A 19,524-nucleotide genomic window follows, 5' to 3' on the forward strand; every position below is an offset into this window, starting at 1 on the left:
TTGTAGAAGAAACCCAGCAGCAAATAACACCTTCAGTTTGATGGAGAAGCAGCTAACAGCATTTTGGAACAGAGAAATAGCAGCCTGTGAAGGCTGAATAGAACAATGGTAAGATACAGCAGGTTGGTGGGAGATGAAGCTCTGAGACCTATTCTAGCTGATATGCAGCCCTAGGGTTGGGAGTTGTGCAGGAACATCCCATCTCCCACCAGCAGTATGGGAATCCTTAGAAGATTGAGCCCCTTTTGTAAATGGAGGTTTTCCTTTTAAAATTATTTTGCAATTTTGTCTTAATGAAAAGTTTTGTTATTTGACTTAATAGTTCTGAGAGAATGTACTGGATGGAGGCTTAAGCCACATATACATAATTATGGTTAGACATATCACATAGTAAATGTGGGGAACACAGGAGCCATGCTGTTACCTAATCTTGGTGCAAAGGTAACTGGTTCCAAGAGGCTGTGTCAGCAGATTGCAAGGTCTGGTAGATTCTACCAAACCAGAGAGACTTCACATATGGGCTCAGGAAGCTGTTCCCAAGGGCTCATCACCACTTTGGTTGCACAGATGAAGTTTTTAGTTAAAATAGCTCATAGATACTGTTTATGAAGCATAGGGTTCTGATCTACACCGAGGGTGAGAGCGCCCACCACAGTGAAATCATAGATCCTTCAAGTACCAAAACATAAATACTGTGGTATGAGCAGGGTATGGATGGGGTCGAAGTCCCAACACTCCCAAACAGAGTGTAGGCAGCATCAGAAGTTTAAATTGGGGGCCTCAAGCTAGGTTCACATAAAGCTCACTCCTCCTTGCTTTTCATTAATTGTGGAAGTAAAAAGATTTGCAGTGTTCTTTTGACATTTTCTACCCTGCTGAAAATCAGAGACATGATTGGGTCATTGTTACGTCTTAAAAAAAAACAATCAAAGGGCCATCCTTGGCATATCTGTTTTGAGAATCAGGAATTAAATATGCTGTCATAATTCACTGAGACCACTAGGTGACAGTATTGATAGGTCTGGAATAAGCTGGGGGACATATCCCCATTGCAAGAGATAAAATTCTATTATTACCTGTTTATGCCTCTCCCATCTGAACTTTTCGATGGGAAGTTTCTGGTTCTATTCCAACATGACTTGACAGGATCATAGATTTAGAGTTGGAAGGAAGTTTAGGGGCCACTGAGTCCAAACCTCTCATTTTACAAATGAGGAAACTGAGGCACAAAAGTGACTTGCCCAGATCATTCACCTAATATATATCTGGTACAGGATTTGAATCCAAATCTTCCTGCCTCTAAGTCCAGTGCCCAATCAACTATAATATGCTGCTTCTAAAGACTCACACCATATCACAGTATTGGTGCCCATTTGCTCTTATGGGCATCGGGGGCTCGATAAGGACTTCACATCTAGTTTTTATTCCCCTTGACTATCTTTGCCATTGATTCTCTCTCCTTCCCTCCACCCCAAGTATTCCACTGTCCCATCTAGGGAAACCTCTCTTGAACCCTGTTCCAACCTCTTTAATGGGATGTACCTTCATCTTAGAGCCAAGAAAATGGTCTGACTTCTAGCTCTGAACATTTATTCCCTGTGTGGCCTTGGGTGGTCTGATACCATGGAAGACATGCTGTATTTATATACAGAAGACCAACCTGGGTTTGCATGCTGGGTCTGTCATTTCCTACCTGTGTGGCCTTGGACAAGTCATTTCATCTCAATGGACCTGAATTCTTATTTTGTAAATGACAGGGTTGGATGAGGTGATCTTTAAGGTCCTTTCCAGTTACAAATCCTGACAATGACACTGAGTAGCAGAGAGTCTGTAATATGGGGGGCACTAAGTGTTTTACGGGGATGTTGAAATGGTGCACGTGGCACTCGGTAAAGGGCTGTATTCACGGGCGCTGAATAATCTGAGCACCAGTGTTGCTGTTCACTGTCCCATCAGCTTGCATCTTTTCAATACTTCACTTTGGAAGCTGAGCTGCTGAGCACCAAATAACTGGATGTGTTACCAGTTAAAGATTTGTTCCTAGCCTAAACAGAAAGGAAAAAGAAAACCCATATTTTTTTCCTTTTTTTTTTTTAATATCTAAGATATATATGTATAAAAAAATCCACTTGAACGTCAGTGATGTGCTGGATCCCAAGGTCCTTTTCCAGTGCAGGGACTGAAGAAGCCAGGGCTGGCTGGGTTATCTCTCTCTCTCTCTCTCTCTCTCTCTCTCTCTTGCTCTCTGTCCTGGGAGAAATTTCAAGGCTGAGTTGGCGCCTGGGACATTTTCCATTTCTTCCCTGTACCTTGAGTTTGATTCCACTCCCTTCAGAAGAGCCCACAGGGGTAGTTTTCAAAACATGTGGTGGCACAGGTAGGAATTTATCTTTTTTTTTTTTTGGCTGAGTCATAAAATCATTTGAATAACTGTGTCAAGGCTTATTTCTTGTGGAGAAACTTCATTTTGTTTCCTGTAAAGAGAAATAAGGAAAACACTGCATCATCCAGAAAAAAGAAGTGAGTGACGAATCATTTCCTATTTTTCACCCCCTCTAACCTCCATCAAATGGGCCATGTGTAGCAGACTTGGAGTTTTGGGCTACTCAGTAAATATAAACTTATTTACTGATTATCAAGCACTTATTATGTGCCAGGCACTGTGCTAAAAGCTTTACAAATATCATCTCATTTGATCCTTACAACAATCCTGGCAGGTAGGTGCTACTATTATCCCCATTTTACAGTTGTGGAAACCGAGGCAGAGATTATATGACTTACTCTGGATCACATACCTAGGACATCTTGGAGGCTGAACTTGAACTCAGATCCTCCTGAATACAGGCCTGGCACTCTGTCCTCTGTGCCACCTAGCTTCCCTAGATTAAATTGATATCTTTGTGCTCTCATGGAATCCAAAGGGGACTTTTAAGGTATCCAAATGAATACAGCACTAGAGTTTACCATCTGGGAAACTTCTCAGCTCCTCACAAGGGAGTGTCTCTTCTTCCTTTCACAAGCCCCCTTCCCTGGCTCTATAGTATATGACTCAGACCCGAAGGAGTGTCAGCAGGGAGCCCTAGGAGATGGACTCTTCCCCAGATATTGACAAAAGGGGCATTCAGTGGATGCCATCCCTAAGTAATGGAGTGGCCATGGAAATTCCAAGGATACAGTTAAGTTCTAGATCCTGGGAATTTCCACTGCATTTTCTCTTGCCTTTGGCAGGACAGTCTGATATTTCAACTCACTGCTCTACTCAACATGTCCATCTACGGTCCCTTGTTTTTTGACACATTTCTCCTCAATGGGGCAGGTCTACACTTCACCTCTTTTTTTGTTACTTTTATCTCTCTCTCTTTTTTTTCCAGCAAGTCATGTATGTACTAAGCCTTTTGGTACACCTTGTATATATTAAAGAAACTGCAGCCCTCTATCAATCTATCAATCTATCTGTGTGTAGGAATATATGTGTATATAAGTTTATATGTGTGTGTCTATATATATATAGACACCCTCATAAATATATATGTACATATTTCCACTTTCCAGTACATTTCAAGGACTGGGGTCATCTTCTTTTCTGATTAGTCTTTCCTCTGGTCATGTTCATCTTTCCACTGGCTCCTTCCACCTTTCTTAGGCTGTGTCTTCAGTTCTAACACTTCCTGTGGATCGCCAGGGGGACAGTCAGCAGTGGCACAAGATTTACCAGGTGCAAAAACTGTGATATAGCAGAAAAAATACTAGATTTGGAATTAGGGGTCTCAGGTTTGAAACTTGGTTTTTTATACTTACTAGCTATGAGACCATGGGCAAGAGTCACTTAACCAGTTTATTCATCAGTAAAATGAACTTAATAGTCCTTTCATTATCTTCGAAACAGGGTTGTTGTGTAGAAATCTCTTTGTGAACTTCATGAAAGTGGTACAGAAATGTGAATTACTATTACTATTTTTTTCCAAACAGCTTTGCACACAAGGGTTGTAGTTTAACAAAAAAGTATGTGAGAAGAAGAAAAGGAAGGATAGAAGAGGGAAAGGAGTGGAGTCTGCCAGAGTGAGAAGACTGTATCATTTCTGGGGATACATTGTCAGAAGGGAAGAGAAATCCAAATCCAGGTCTAATCTGTTACAGATTAATAGGAGCTAGCCAAGTAGGATTCTTGTAAGATTTAAGTAGGAAAAAAATTTTCAAACAAACAAAAAATTTAGAAAGGGGAAAAGGCGACCCCTTCTCCCTCCCCCTTACCTAGCCCTTTCAAGAATTTATTGACACCACTTTGTTCACCACTGGGGAGTGTCTCCAGGTATTCCTGTGCTCGAACCTCAAACAGACCTATTGGAAACAGAAATAAACCTTTTTTAGTTGTCTTCCAGACACTTTGAAACAGACTAATTTTATTTTAATTTTTTAAAAAATAAATTGTTATTAATGTACTTTGTTTTTATATCACCAGTTTCCTCCAATAAGCCTCCCCCTACCCAAAGAACCATCCCATAAAACAAATGGTATTGTTTTTTAAAGACAGAAAAAGAAAGAGGAAAAAAAATCAACATAACTGGTTGATACATGGAAAAAAAATCTGAAAATATATGCAATGTAAAACAATTGTAGACCTCCCCACCTCTGCAAAGAGGTAGGATAATTCTATTCTTATTCAATTTTTAATTGATATCTTTTGGTTTTACATTACCTTCATTTTCCAATACATTCCTCCTCCCTTCCTCACCCAGCAAGCCATCCTTTTATAACAAAGAATAAAAACAAAGGGAAAAAGAAAAACAAAACTAACCAATATATCAGTCAAGTCTGACAGTATATGCAATGTTCCAAAGACCCTCCCTCTCCCCCCCACCTCTGAAAAGAAGGGAGGGAGGTTTGTTCTCCTATCACTTTTTTGGGGCCAATTTCACAGCTAAATAATTTTTAATTCATTTTGTAAATTTAGTCTAATTTTCTCCTTTGGGCACATTTATCCTTTCAGAGATATTTTATTTCCATTTCTGATCGATCATCAATGTGCAGTAGCCCTACAATGTTAGCATTAAGTTTTGTGCCTTAAAAGAAATTAAAAGATGGAAACAATTGATTTTGGAGAAACTGTAGAAAGACAGGCACAACAATGCATCATTGGTGGAACTGTGAATTGGTCCAATCATTTAGGAAAACAATTTGGAACTATATAAGAAAAGTAATGAAATTCTTTGACTAAAGAGGTTTGACCCCAAGGAGGTCAAAGATAAAGGAAATATTCTTTCATATATGCCAAAATATTCATAAATAGCACTTTTTGTGGTAGCAAAAAACCAAAACAATTGGAAACAAAGTGGGTGCCCATTGATTGGAGAATGGGGAAACAAATTATGCTTCATTCATGTAATGCAACATTATTGAGCAAGGAGAAAAAACAAATAGGAAAAATTCAAAAAAATTTGGAAAGATATGTTTGAACTGATGTAGAACAACATAAAAGAGCAATGTAGACAATAAATAATCACAATAACATAAAGAAAACAACACTAAAAACATCCGAACTCAGGTCAATGCAATGACTAAACTTGACATCATAAGACTGATGATGAAATAAACCTTACTTCTCTTCAGAGGTCGTGGACTATGGGTATGGAATGGAAGTTAATGCTGGATGTGGTTAACGAGTCAGTTTGTCTTGTTTAACTGCCTCTTTATCATAAGGGAGGATTCTTTTGGGGGTGGGAAGGGTTACTGAGAAGTGACAGCAATGTTTTTAAAAGCATCAATAAAGCATTTAAAAAGTTTCTATACCTTCAGCCTCAGTGAAATATTTATCAATATGTACACAAAAATTTCCGTGTACTAGTAGAGGTCTGTTTTAAAAGAACCCTTTTGAAGATTGAAGACTCCTTTAATAATCTAACTAACCAATCTCTGATTTATCTGCTTTTTTCTTCCTTAAATTATCTCCTCGTACTTTGTACTTCCTTAAGCAAATAAGACATTCCAACTGTTTTGTTTCCTAGGCCATATAGCAAATAAGACATTCCAACTGTTTTGTTTCCTAGGACATAGTCTCCATGGAGTTAGGGCCTAGATCTTATTTCATCTCTGTACCCTTCAGAACAGTTCCTTTCACATAGTGGGTACTTAATGTGTGCTCAATTTAAATCTGTTTTGAAAAAATCAGAGATCTGTATGCCAACTTTGTTTCATAGGGTTGTAAGGATCAAAGGAGATAATCTGTAAAAAGTGCTTAGCATAGCACCTGGCATATAGTCGGTGCTATATAAATGCTTACTCCCTTCCTTTCTCCTACCCTTCCTGTCTCTTGTATTACATGTGACTCTTAAAGATAAGGCAGTGCAGGTGGAGGATATACCTGCTACCCACAGCACCTAGAATAAATAAGCCTCAACAAATGCTTGTTGACAGGTGGAAAAAAAAAAAAAGAATTTAAGCTCTCTCCAAAGGGCAGGGGGAGCTATTGAAGGCAGAGAGTTTCCTGTCACAAGGGGTCTCTAAGCAGATTTTGGATGACCACTTACCAAACATGTTGAAGAGGAAATTCATGCTCCAGGCAGAGCCTGGACTAGTATCTGAGTTCCTTCTAACTTGAAGAATCTATTAATCCCGGATTTCCCCACTCTACCAACTCTCAATGACCCTTCTCTTTTTGAAGGAGAAGAAAAGAGACCAAAGAGGAGAAAATGGCAGATGATAGGAGGTGAGGGGAGAATGAAATGGACTACAGAGAGCTTTCTAAATAGTTAAGATTCCTGAGTGATTTTTCACTTAAACTAGAAGAAGGAGACTGAAATTAAAGCTCTCAGTTAAGGAACTAGAATGTCATTCTGGGAAAGAAAATTAAAAAGAGAGGGTGGTAGCCTTCACCACTAGTGTGGTGAAGGCACAGCTAAGGTGGTTCAGTGGGTAGAACATTGGGCCTGGAGTTGGGAAGGACTGGATTCTTATCTGGCTTCAGACAGCTCCTAGCTGTTTGATCCTAGTCAAATCACTTAACCACTTTCTGCCTCAGTTTCCTCAATTGTAAAATGGGGATCATAATAGTACCTACCTCACAGCATTGTTGTGTAGGTCAAATGAGATAATCATAAAGTGCTTAGTACAGTGCCTGGCACATAGTGGGTACTAAATAAATTTTAGTGATGACGATGATGATGAAGGGAAAAGAGCTGTGAACTTAGAGTCAAAAATTCCATTATTGTAGAATAATGACCACTCCCTAATTGGCAGGTTAGATTGCTCAAAGTTTTTATTAGATAATCAGCCAGTGGGGTGATAGTCTTCTTTGCAAGACTGTCTCACTGTGGGATGAGAGAACTGAATTTTTATACAGCAATAAAAAAAGAAAACAGAAACATCACAAACATGATGTCCATAGGTAACGCCTTCCTGAGCACAATAAGTAGGATAACTTGCCTTTATTGAGGCCATGGAGAAAAACAGGTTATGTGCTTCGAGGTTAACGAAGGATAATTCTCTAAAATGGAAGGTCCTTGGGTTAAATCTGGTTTTCTACAAGGGACTGGAGCTCAAGTTCAACCTGTGCTATGGGGCTTACAACCTCAGATAACTTTGAGCAAATCCTATCACCTCTCCAGGCCTCAGTTTCCCTATGTAAAATGAAAAATTAGGACTGGATGACCCGTAAGATCGCTTCAGTTCTAGATCTACGGTCCTTTGAGCATCCTAAATGAACAACAGAAGAAAAGGAAAGGTAAGTAAGTTGTGTTGGAAAGGGCATGGGACACGTAGTCAAACACCCGCTAGCTGTGCGAAGGGACCAACTTAGTGATTTTTTTTTTAAGGCAATTGGGCTTAAGTGACTTGCCCAGGGTCACACAGCTGGTAAGTGTCAAGTGTTTGGTCTGAAGCCACATTTGAACTCGGGTCCTCCTGACTTCAGGGCCGGTGCTCTATCCATTGCGCCACCTAGCTGCCCCATATTGAACATCTTTGAGGGTCAATTTCTTTATCCATAAAACTACGGATAACAATACGTGCCCTCCCTACCTCAAAGGTTTGTGGCAAGGACCAAATGAGATCCGGTCAGGGGATCTGTAAAAGGCCATCTCAAGCAGTTTTCACTCACCAAATAGTGGGGTGAATTTAAAGCTTTCCAAATAAGAAGTCCAAGACTATTCTTTCTCGTGCTCCCCTCCCTGCTCCGCACACCCGATCAGACCCCAGCTGGTGCCTGACTGTAGCTTGGGCACATTTAGTTGAGTCAGCACTCTACACCCCACCCTCCTCTTCCCTTTCCTTCCCAGATTGGGGGAGAAGACAATGAAGATGAGCCTAACCCTTTGCCTCCTGCTTCCGTAGTTCCCGTTCCTGGATGAAGCCCCGGAAGGTCTGTGTTTCCATGAAGACCTCCAGGAAGCGTCGGAGGCTCTTGGAAGAGACAGCTTTTCGGAAAGCCTCCCGCTGCAAGGTCCTCTCCTCCCGTTCGTTGGCTATCAGGAACAGGGAGTAATGGCCCACAACTTCCACGAAGAATCGGACAAAGGCTTCGGACACCACCTCATTCAAGGGACTGAACTCTGGGCCTGCAGAGAGCAGCAGGAAAGGGGGGTGTGTGAGACAGCCTTTGGGACAAATTACTGAAATTGAATCTGGCCTAGCTATAATAGAACAGACAGAGCAGAATCGCTAACTGCTTTCCTGCTCTTCTTGGTAGATGTTTTATTCCGGTGCACTAGTCATTGTAGTCAATTAATATAACGTTTGCAGAACTGAATCGAAAGGAAAGGATGGGGAAGAAGGATCATATATGATCCAGTGTTAGCAGGCGGTGTCATGGAGTGGATTGAGAGCCAGCCTCAAAGCCAGGATGACCCAGATTCAAGTCCTATCCCTGAAATATATTGGCTTTGTGACCCTGAGAAAGTCACTTAATGTCTCAGTGTTCTAGGTAACTCTTGCTGCCTCTAACTAGCAAAGAATATGCTGACCTCTACTGGTAGAGGGAATTTTTCCACCTGTAGCAATGAAATCACAGGTGCAGGCCCTGTCTCTAGGTGTCGGCACGGTGACAGAAGATTGGAAGAATCCTACACTACCTGGCTTTGGAGCCTGATTCTATGACTTGGCCAGGACACTTCCGCATTCTGAGTCTCAGTTTCCTCATGTACAAAATGAGGGGGTAAGACTAGAACCAAGAGAGGGGTGGGTGTTTGTGTGTGTGTGTGTGTGTGTGTGTGTGTGTGTGTTGGTCTCCTTTGCAATATTGTGACACTTATATAACTGAAATGTATATAAAACCCTTTTCAGAATAATGTTTTTTTTTTTTTTTTTCCAGTGAGGCAATCGGGGTTAAGTGACTTGCCCAGGGTCACACAGCTAGTACGTGTTAAGTGTTTGGACTGAGGCTGTATTTGAACTCAGATACTCCTGACTTCAGGGCCAGTGCTCTATCCACTGTGTCACCTGGCTGCCCCAGAATAATGTTTTTAAATGCATAATGTTAAATACATAAGACTACAAAGGAAACCAATTAGATTGAAATAAAAATGCCTCAGACCTCCTGAAATATATCCATAGATGCCTTGGGTCTACAGGGACCTCAGGTTAAGAGCCATTGGATCACATGATCTCTAAGATCCCCTCCAGTTATAACTCCTATGATCCTACGAGAAGCTAAGTTCTGAGCATTTGTTCTCCCATTTCTATTTTGTCTGTTCTTCCAGAAATCCCCCCATTTTCAAGTTGCTTGGGAGAACGACAGCCCCGCCCCGGGGCATCATCCCCTTGTTTCCTATGCTTAATGACAGAGTCAAGGGGCACAGTGAAGGAAGAGAAATGATCGGTAGCAGGCACAGCTGGGGTGCATCTTGAGCATTTACCATATTTACAGTCTAACGGACCCTCATCTTGGTCACTAGCCAGGTCATTCCTCTGCTCCAGGATGTGTTCCAGGGCTACTTGTAGCTTTCGGGGCAGAATGGAATCCTCATCTTCCATCTACAAAGCAGATATAAGCAGTAATGAGCAACGATGCAGCCACGTCCTGGCCAAAGTTACAGGGATGTGCATTGGCTAAGTCCCAGGGCAATTTTGGCTCGGTCTTGTCTCAGCACAGTCAATATGAATCAGGAGATATGCATCAGGATGACTAGCTACATCCCAGGGAGGCCTTGGAGGAGGCCTTATGAGTTTAGTTGAGCAATGGGTGCCCTGAAGTTAACTTGATCTCTAGGGAAGGAAAAGGAAGGAAGTATGAATGTTAAATTTTGGAAGATGAAATAGAAATTCACAATACTGGCTGTCAGGAAAAGGGAGTAAATCTGTTGCCACTGGGAATTTCAAATTCATGACTGACATCTTGGTATGCCCATTTAATTTTAAAAAATTCTCTGTTCTTTACAAGTTTTGATATGAGCCAAGTTTTTCTGTTAAGATTATTAGCCAGATAATTTCAAAATTGGCCAGAGTTTAGACTTTAGTTATAATACTCACCCTACCTACCACACAGAGTTGTGGTGAGCAAAGTGTTTTGTAATCCATTAAAAAGCTGTAAGTGTGTGAATTATTATTATTACTTCTTAGATACATATACTCACACTATTTAATAAAAAGGATTTTGTTACAAAACATATAGAAATTAATCTCTTTCTTCATAGCATTTCTACTTTTGTCCTGCCCTCTTTGATCATTCTCAAAACTGACTATGAATGAAGGAGATGGCCTGCCAATCCTCTGCTCTCCCCAGCTCCTTAACCCAGAAACACTTCCACAGCTGAGCCCCAAACAGAAGAAAAAAATCACCACAGTTAGGTCATCTTACCTGTCTAAGGAAACGATTGTTTACAAGGTCTACCACAAGGACCTGAGGGATAGGAGAGAGAAAGGGCTGTTATTTACTGTTACTGGAGCTCCTGAAATGCAGGAATGACCTCTTGCCTTCTCTCCTTTTTGCCACACTGAACTAGAGCAGAGGCTTGAAACAAATAGGCCATTTGCTGTGGTTTTATGGCCATGTCACTGCCACCACTAATGATAGGGGGAAAGGTCTACTGGCTTGTCCTCAATTGCTTTAATTCAACACTCAGACAAGCTGGGCAGAGGCGACAGACCGGCCTCATTCACAGTCTTGTTTCTGGGCTTGGCTAACTTTCCTTAAGTGTTTCTCAAATCACTTTAGGTCCTGGACTACTGTGATAGGGCAAAAGACAACTCCGATCATATTCTATACCTGCTCTCACTCAAACACTTCCTCCATCTCCAAACTGAAACACAACTTTGCCCTTTGGTCTACATCTCACTCTCAGTTAACTGACCCATGACCTACTTGTCATTTCAGTGTGAGGCAGAAAGGAATGGGGTCAGGGCTTCTCAGTAGGGATAAGAAGGGGAGTATAGGGAGGAAGAAGGCAGAGACCAGAGGCCCCAGTGCTCTCAAGCAGCAGTTGACAGATTTCCAGCAGTAACTTAGACCTCTATCCTCTGGGGGCAGAGAACCTCAGTTAGGAACCAGTACATCCTACCTTGGCATTTTGGAACAGGCTGGAAACTCCTTGGAGAGCCTTCCTATCAGATTCGACTCTGACAACCCGTGGTCTTAAGAGAGCCCTGAGTTGTTCTCTACTTTGGAGAAAGAGCCAGGCACCTAGATGTTGAATATGGCAAGTTGCTTAGGAAAAGGAGGTGCTAACATTGGCCATAGAGGCACAGGCTTAAAAGTTAAGTTTGATGCCCCTCCCTGCTTCTCAAACATCAAAGGTTGGTCTCCTCCAGCTATCTTGAAAGACTAGAAAGGACAGGCAGACACCATTCTTCTAGCTTCAGACCCAAAGTAGATAACCTGTGACTGACAATTCACATTTGATGTGAGCTCCAAGAGGCATTTGGCTAGGCCCTAGAACCAAATGGTGCTGGCAGGGTTGGCCTGCTTCTCCTGAACATTCCTGGGGAAGGATGAAGAGGGTTGTGGAGATACTTAAGTACTGTGTCAATGCCTAAGGCTTTGTTTAGAATGTGCAAGGAAATTTTTTTCTAATAATCTCTAGGGACATCCTGGGATGAAACTGTATGATGGAATCCCAAATGTTCCGAAATCCCGCCCCTCCAATCCCCAGACTTGTCTGATTACTAAGTAGCCCAGTAATAAAAAGGGGCAAAAACTATGTTGTGAGCTGAATCAAAGAAAACAATTTTGGTGTCATATGGAAATGCTGACTAGACTTTCCTCCACTTTGATGACTAGGTTGTAAAACAACAGGAACTTAATGATGGATTACATTTTAAAAATTTCTAAGAACACTTATGTGAAAGAAGACTCATTGAAGAAAGTAGCAATAACTGACCCTATCATCAGTTGTAACTGAGCCACATTCAACCTAGAAGCATTCCTGTTGCTCTTTAATTGTCTTAGGCCTGGGAGTTGGGGAGCTAATAGGGTTTTGGAGAGTTGGGGAGAGGGGCACTGGCCTCACTCTGAACTGAGAAGAAACAACATTCCAGCTCAGTCCTCAAAACAGATAGCCCTGCTCAGTGGTCAGGTGGGTATGCCTCACAGCATGGAGAAATAGTAGTGAATGGCAAGAAGAATAAATGCTGTGCTTAACATTGAGATGACTGGACTGTTAATTAAAGATCCATGTGTAATGAGGGTCTGGCAAATAAGCAGAACACCTCTAATACTACTCCCCACATGGCAGAGACAAAGGAGCCTGTTTCTGGGGGAATTGCAATGACGTGCAATGGAAGTGCTTTGGAGAGATTGTGGAACACACAGAGACACTCTTCACCTAGTTCCAATCTGCCAAGCACTAGATTAGGAGAAGCCTTTTTGATTGGCTGCATAGTGGGGACTGGGGTTCCTTCCAAAGGCCTTAGCTTTTTCAGAGGGGAAAAGGCCTGAGGCCTCTCACCTTACAGTACTACTTCTCACCTAATGCTGTCAGCAAAGGAGTCAAACCAGGAGGGGACAACCCAAGAAATAATAGTGAAAACTGACTGAGGCCTTTTGAAGGTGTCCCCAGTTCTGGGTCCTCAAAAGGCTGACATTCACTATGTCATTAGCGTACTGTAACCAGTTACAGATTGTCTAAGCATGCTTCATTCCCCAAAAGCATCTCCATTACATGTCACCATGACTCACCCCAAATCAGGTTCCCCAGTTTCTACAATGTGGGAGATATCAACATCAAGGCACATACGGATGCAAGGAAACAAAGCCCGAGTTAGTTCCTTCCGTCAGTTCTGAATTTTAACAAAGCAGTTGTTCTTGTTTGAGGGAAACTGAACCATCCCTGGGAACTCACCTCTTCCAAGGGCAGCTCCTTGAGCAAAGGCAGCGAGCTGGAGAGCAGCCCAATCAGGAAGGGAGTTGGTGAGCACACGATGTCAATCATGGATGGCGGCAGCACGGGGATGTAGGTATGCTGCCAGGTGAAGGGATAGATGAGGGCCACCATGGCATGGCAGCACTTGGAGAGAGTACTGGTGACCAGGTCACAGAACAGAGAGACAAGATTATTTCAGGAAGGTGAACAAAGGCTGAGAACCTCAATGCTTGAAGCTTGCCTGCTGGGATAGCCTTTTTTTTTTTTTTTTGCTAGGCAATAGGGTTAAGTGACTTGCCCAGGGTCACACAGCTAGTAAGTGTTATGTGTCTGAGGCCGGATTTGAACTCAGGTCCTCCTAAATCCTGGGCCAGCGCTCTATCCACTGCGCCACTTAGCTGTCCCTTGGGATAGCCTTCTTGCATTTAGAGTGGGTAGTGAGACTCTCTGAGGAAAGCATAATAGAAATATTTAGAAATTAGCCCACGGTGGAGACCGGTGGGAGACTTGCGACTCTTGCTTGAATGTTGCTCTATCTTACTGAGTCTGAATATTTGTACATTAGACTGGAAAAAACCTCAATCAAAGGTATTCATGCTTTCCTTGTTGGTGAAACACTCAATACACTCTAATAGTATTTCCCAAACTATGCTCCATAGAACTCTGGGCATTGCTCAGAATATTTTTGGAGTTTTGCCTGTCTTGTGCCTTTGCATTAGCTGTTTCCTGTGCCTCTAGGCACTTAATCTGAACGTCCACTTCTCAGAATCCCTGGTTTCCTTTAGGACTCAGTTTAAAGGCCGCCTCCTGCAGGAAGTTTTTCCTGGTGCCCCCAGCTGCTAGTGGCTTCCGTTCCAAGGCTACCCGTCAATCTACTCTCTATTTATCTTGCATGTATCGCTTTATGCATATGTTGTGCTCCTTATAAGAATGTAAGCTCTTTGAGGGCAGGTTTTTTCTTCGTATCCCCAATGCTTTGCATGGTGCCTGACACATAGTAGGTGCTCAATAGATGCTTGCTGACTAAGAGGAAAGACATGCTATCTGATATACTTAGATGATACTTCCTTCCCCCCCTCTAAATAATAAATAATGAAACCCCTTTAAAATAATAAACATGAAATTAACTATGTACCGAAAATACTTTATATATAGGTTTGGGTTTTTTTTTTTTGGGAGGGGGGGCAGAGATTAAGAAAATAGGCTTATTTTCCTCTACTTTGTTCCAAAATTTCCCTAAAGCCCAACTTAGCATGTGGGTATTCCAAACTCCCACCTACGGCATTTATAGGTTCAAGCCCCAAAATGTTTTGTGGCCAAATTACATTGGAAATGCTGCTCTACAGAGTTGTTTGTTGTTGTTCAGTCTTTTCTCAGTCATATCTGACTCTTCAAGACCCCATTTGGGGTCTTCTTGGCAAAGATACTGGAGTGGTTTGCCATCCATTTCCTTCTCCAGCTCATTTTACAGATGAGGAAACTGAGACAAACGAGATTAAGTGACTTGCCCAGGCTCATGCAACCAGTAAGTGTCTAAGGCTGGATTTGAACTCAGGAAGAGGAGTCTTCCAGACTCCAGATCCAGCGCTCTATCCACTGCACTGCCCACCTACCCTGGCTCTGAGTTTGGAGTCAGATTTGTTGTATAACCTTTTATAATAGCTGGCTTTCTGAAAAGATGCTTGTAATCCAGATTTTCATCAATCAAAGCCTTTTTTCTCAGTGACTCATTCTTTCAGAGATAAATCTGCCCTCATTTTCCATTGATCCTCAATGGGCAAAAAGTCCTAACAGTTTAACTTTGAGTCTCTCTGTGCCACCTCCCTGCCCCCTTCTACCTTTCTACTGCCAAACCACCACCTAAATCCACTAAGGGAGTTCCTTAGGTAAAAATTAATCTGAGGACAATCCGTTTATAAATCACAGTTTTCCTGGAATGTGAATAATCACTTGCTAATTCTTCTGCTTGATGAGATCACTTCCAAACTTCATAGTCTGGGGTGGGAGTTATTCAAGAGGGCTGACTTTTCCAGAGAGCCTTGGTTTACTCCTTTAACTACCCAAGCGATTGTTTTCCTTTCATCATTTTGGATGAAAAGTTTTCCAAAATATGATACGCTTATCTGCCCCCTCAGTCAGATGATGCTAAATACAATTTAATTACTTTCTTAATGAGTCATTAGGAACATCAATTACTGCTCAGTTTTGTAATATCCCTCAAGGGTCTATTGAAGTGTGTTGTGCTGTGCTGTTTACTGTCTCAGACTGCCCTAAGAAAAATGCCTCGAGACTGCTGTGCTTTTGAATCCTTGTGTCTTCATTTTATAATTCTGCCCCCCTCCCTGTGTCTGTTAGGTTATTAGTGATCATTTTTCTTTACTATCAATGTACTTGTACACAGTCCTTTCTTTTCTGTCTCATTTGCTACTGCTAGTATGTTGTAGGTTTAGAAACCAAATAAAAAAGCTGTTAAACTTACATGTAAGAGAAAAATAGATTTTCGAGTAAAGGCCTGGGGAGTTGTTGAATAATGTTCATGACCTCTAGAGTGTGGGATTTTGTGAAACTGATTTTTTGAAACTTATTTTTATTGATGTCTTTGTTTCTATATTGCCTTTAATTCTTAATATATCCCTCCCTGCTCCACATGGCAGTGAGCCATCCCTTATAACAAAAAACTAAAGAAAGGGGGAAAAAAATTCAGCAAAACCAAGCAACTTAGTAACTTCCTCTGACAATATATGCAGTATTTCATACCCATAGTCCCCTAACTCCACAAGGGAGACAGGGAAGTACATTTTCTCAGCTATTAAGAGAGCCAAGCTTGGTTTGACACTGATTGATTTATTTTCCCACCTTACTGCTCTCTTGGACTTTGTGATCTCCAGTAACTTATCATCCTGAAAGATGACATTAACTCTGAAACCTTCTCAGTACCCTCAGGCCCTGGGGCCCCTCCCTCTTTCTGACTGAACAGGGAGGACATTGGAGAACTCTTCCTAGATCCTCCATTTCAGGAGGGGGCCCAGGGCAATCACCTCATCTTTTCCCACCTGGCTGCAGGGATTATCATGCCCTCTCTCTGGATATTCTTCTTCTCCTTCTCCCATACCCTTTTCATCAGGGGCCATCTCCAGTCATCCTGATCTATATCTGGCCGCTGGACCCAGATGGCTCTGGAGGAGAGAGTGATGCTGGTGACTTTGCACAGCCCTCCTTCACATTTTAAATCCAATTCACTTTCAAGTCATGGCATCATCTCCCTAATATCAAGGTCCTCTTAGAGAGTGAAGGATAAACAGCAACAACCCTTTTCATCTCCCTTTTATGTGCTGTCTTTCCCCATTAGATTGTGAGCTCCTTGAGGGTGGGCGCTGTCTTTATGTTTTTCTTCTATATGTACTTAGTACAGTGAATGGCACAAAGTAGGCATTTAATAAACGTTTACTGACTATGGATTATTGTTGATAGTTGGGGGCCTTCTTTCGTTTTCTTTCTGGTTCTTGGCTGTGTTCTAGAAAAGCAAGGTTGCTGAATTGCTGGTTCTGGATAGCTGGGTTCTGGATTACTATATTGGATTTTCTTAATGTAAATATCAATTGAGGTAGAGGTGAATCCTCCTCCTTTACATTAAAATAAAACATACTTTCAGTTTTAGGGCTCTTACCCCCTAAGAGACTACTTAGATATTAGCTATACTTACAAACAGAATAGACTGATGGTAAGGCATAAAAAATCTAAGTCATAAAAAATAAGGGCTCTTACTGAAGAAGGAAAACTGAGCCTGAGAGAAAACTGAGAGAAATTAGACTCTAGACAAGGGATTTAATATTTCATGACTTTATTAAGTCACAAATATGGACAACCTCCCTCATTATACATTATACATGTATAAATGAGGAAACTGATATCCATGGAGGTTGTGACTTGTTGAAGACCACCAAGAGAGCAAGAGCCAGGGATATACTGGAGCTGGCTTAAGAGAGCCCATTGTTAAATTTTTAGCATAAGCATTTATACCTCAGAAATCAGCAAGCACAATAAATCCAGGTTTGATTTATTGTTTTCTTATTGTACAGACTTAAGAAATTGATGGAGAAATGTTATTAATGTAGATTAGACTTAAAAATGTGTTGTACACACTTTTTTTGGGGGGTGGTAAACAATTACCAGACATCCCTGGCCAAACTGAGCTTCAACGTCAGGTCTGGTGACTTAAAACTGAACCCTCTTTCCACCTCACCATACTGCATCCTCTCTCCAAGACAAACTCTACGATCCTTTCCAGCTTGGAAATTCTATGAGTTTTTTTTTCTTCTAGCAGTGGGGATGGATTTGTACTGAGTCACACATATGCCCTTTCAACCCAATCCTCACAGACAAAGGCAAGCATTTGGAAGGGTGGGGTTAGGTTTGCCCTCTTGGATCTGCTGTTGAAAAGATATGACTACAAATATTAGCTGTAGACTTCTCAAATGCAGGAGTTACATTTTACTTTAAAAATTTTTTTTGGTAATCCTTTTAGTGTCCAGCATCAATGTAGGTCTTTAAATATATGTATATAATTTATATATGTGTGTGTACACATGTGTATATATACATACACATACTATGACATTTTTAAACATTTTGAATTCCAAATTCTCTCCTTCCCTCTCCCATTGAGAAGGCAAGCAATATGATATCAATTATAAGAGTGAAGGCATGCAAAACATGTTTCCATATTAGTCATGCAACATAGGTCTTTAATGAATATTTGTTGAATCAAACATTGGTAAATGTGGTATAGGGTACCTATATATAAAGCATATGGAAAGGCGGTGTGGTATAGTGGATAGAGAGTTGGTCTTGAAGCCAGAAAGACCTGGGTTCAATCTCACTTCTGCTATACATTGGCTATATGAGTCTAGACTTCATGTTACTTTTTAGTGCCAGAGGCAATTCTCTCTGTCTCTGTCACACGGCTAGTGTGTGAGGCTGGATTTGAACTCAGGTCCTCCTAACTCCAGGGCCAATGCTCCACTTAGTTGCCCCAAAAATCAATTCTTTAAAACTTGAAGTTGTGGAGAATGCCAAAGGAGCTGAACTGAACGGGCCAAGGGGAGCTCCCCACCCTGATGAATTACGGTTAAAACAAAAAGAGACAAGACAAGCCTAGGAACCTCAGCTTGTCAGTTGTGTTTCTGTACCATCAGTCTCGGCACCATTGATGTCATTTTGTTCCTCCTTGATTGTCTTGGAAAATAGTCTTCTGTTGAAGATGAAAGAAAAAAAAAAGCCTGGCATGGCTTTCTCCCTTCTCCTTTAGCTCCTCCACCTCCCAGAGATATTAAATTACAGTTTTCCAAATTAAATCTTGTTGAGTTATTTCCTGCCTGGATCATCTAACCTCCCCAGTTCCCAGTTTTCACAAATATCTGTGTTCTTCAACACTCACTGGAGTTCTGAAATGCCTCCTAGGGCTGGACTATCTGGACATTTAATTAACACCATGGTGTGCGTTTCTGATTGAATGATCACTTCAGAGATGAGAGAGGACACCAGGCCTAATAAGACCAATTCATAGCTTGTTTCTCTCGAAGACCATCCTCGATAAGATATACTCAGATTGTTACCTGAACACTTTCTCTTTACTGAGATGGGAGGAGGCAGTATAGTTAAGTCAGACCTTTCATGAGGGGAAATTCAACCAACAAACATTGCATTCAACAAATAGCTATTACATGCCTACTCTGAGCAAGGCCCTGTAGTTAGTTCTGGAAATATAAGTGTGAAAAACTTATAAGCACTTACAAGTGACTGCTCAAAGAACTTAGTGTCTCATGTGGGGAGAAGAGTACACAGATAAATAAGAAACCAGGAGAATTACATAAAGGCAGAGAGAGAAAAGGTTTGGACAAAACATGGACAAAGTTGGGGAAGGAAAGACCACTTTCATTTGGGAGGAGTGAGGAAGTCAGGGAGGGCTTAGGCAGAGGAGATATTATCTGAGTTAAGCCTGGACAGAAGGCAGGAAGGAACATCAAAATATAGATATTTGGGGGATGGAGGAGTTCACTGTAGGTCTGGGAGTAAATATAAAAAAATGGAACCAAAGTGAGATGGATGAGAAGTCCATTTTGACAGGAATGTGAAGTGGAATAGTATGAAAAGAGGTTGTAAAGACAAGTAGGAACCAGGTCATGAGATGAGTTGAACATTAGGATAATGAATTTGTACTTTATTCTGTAGGCAAGTG

At 41.4% G+C, this 19,524-nt stretch overlaps 1 protein-coding gene across 2 annotated transcripts in view; it reads right to left on the reverse strand.

The window, feature by feature from the left end:
- Positions 1-2,358: 2,358 nt before the first annotated feature.
- DENND2A (DENN domain containing 2A) overlaps positions 2,359-19,524 on the reverse strand; it is a 117,989-nt gene continuing 100,823 nt past the window's right edge. For both annotated transcript variants that reach the window (XM_027842334.1, XM_027842335.1), the window contains 6 exons: positions 13,266-13,443; positions 10,787-10,828; positions 9,846-9,963; positions 8,304-8,549; positions 4,252-4,338; positions 2,359-2,474 (listed from right to left, as the gene is read on the reverse strand). In XM_027842334.1, the coding sequence (XP_027698135.1) occupies positions 2,443-2,474; positions 4,252-4,338; positions 8,304-8,549; positions 9,846-9,963; positions 10,787-10,828; positions 13,266-13,443 (703 nt within the window). In that variant the 3' untranslated portion in view covers positions 2,359-2,442. The remainder of the gene's footprint in view (positions 2,475-4,251; positions 4,339-8,303; positions 8,550-9,845; positions 9,964-10,786; positions 10,829-13,265; positions 13,444-19,524) is intronic.

This window comes from Vombatus ursinus, unplaced genomic scaffold (assembly GCF_900497805.2).
Source record: "Vombatus ursinus unplaced genomic scaffold, bare-nosed wombat genome assembly UNPS02014870.1, whole genome shotgun sequence".
Lineage (NCBI taxonomy): Eukaryota > Metazoa > Chordata > Mammalia > Diprotodontia > Vombatidae > Vombatus > Vombatus ursinus.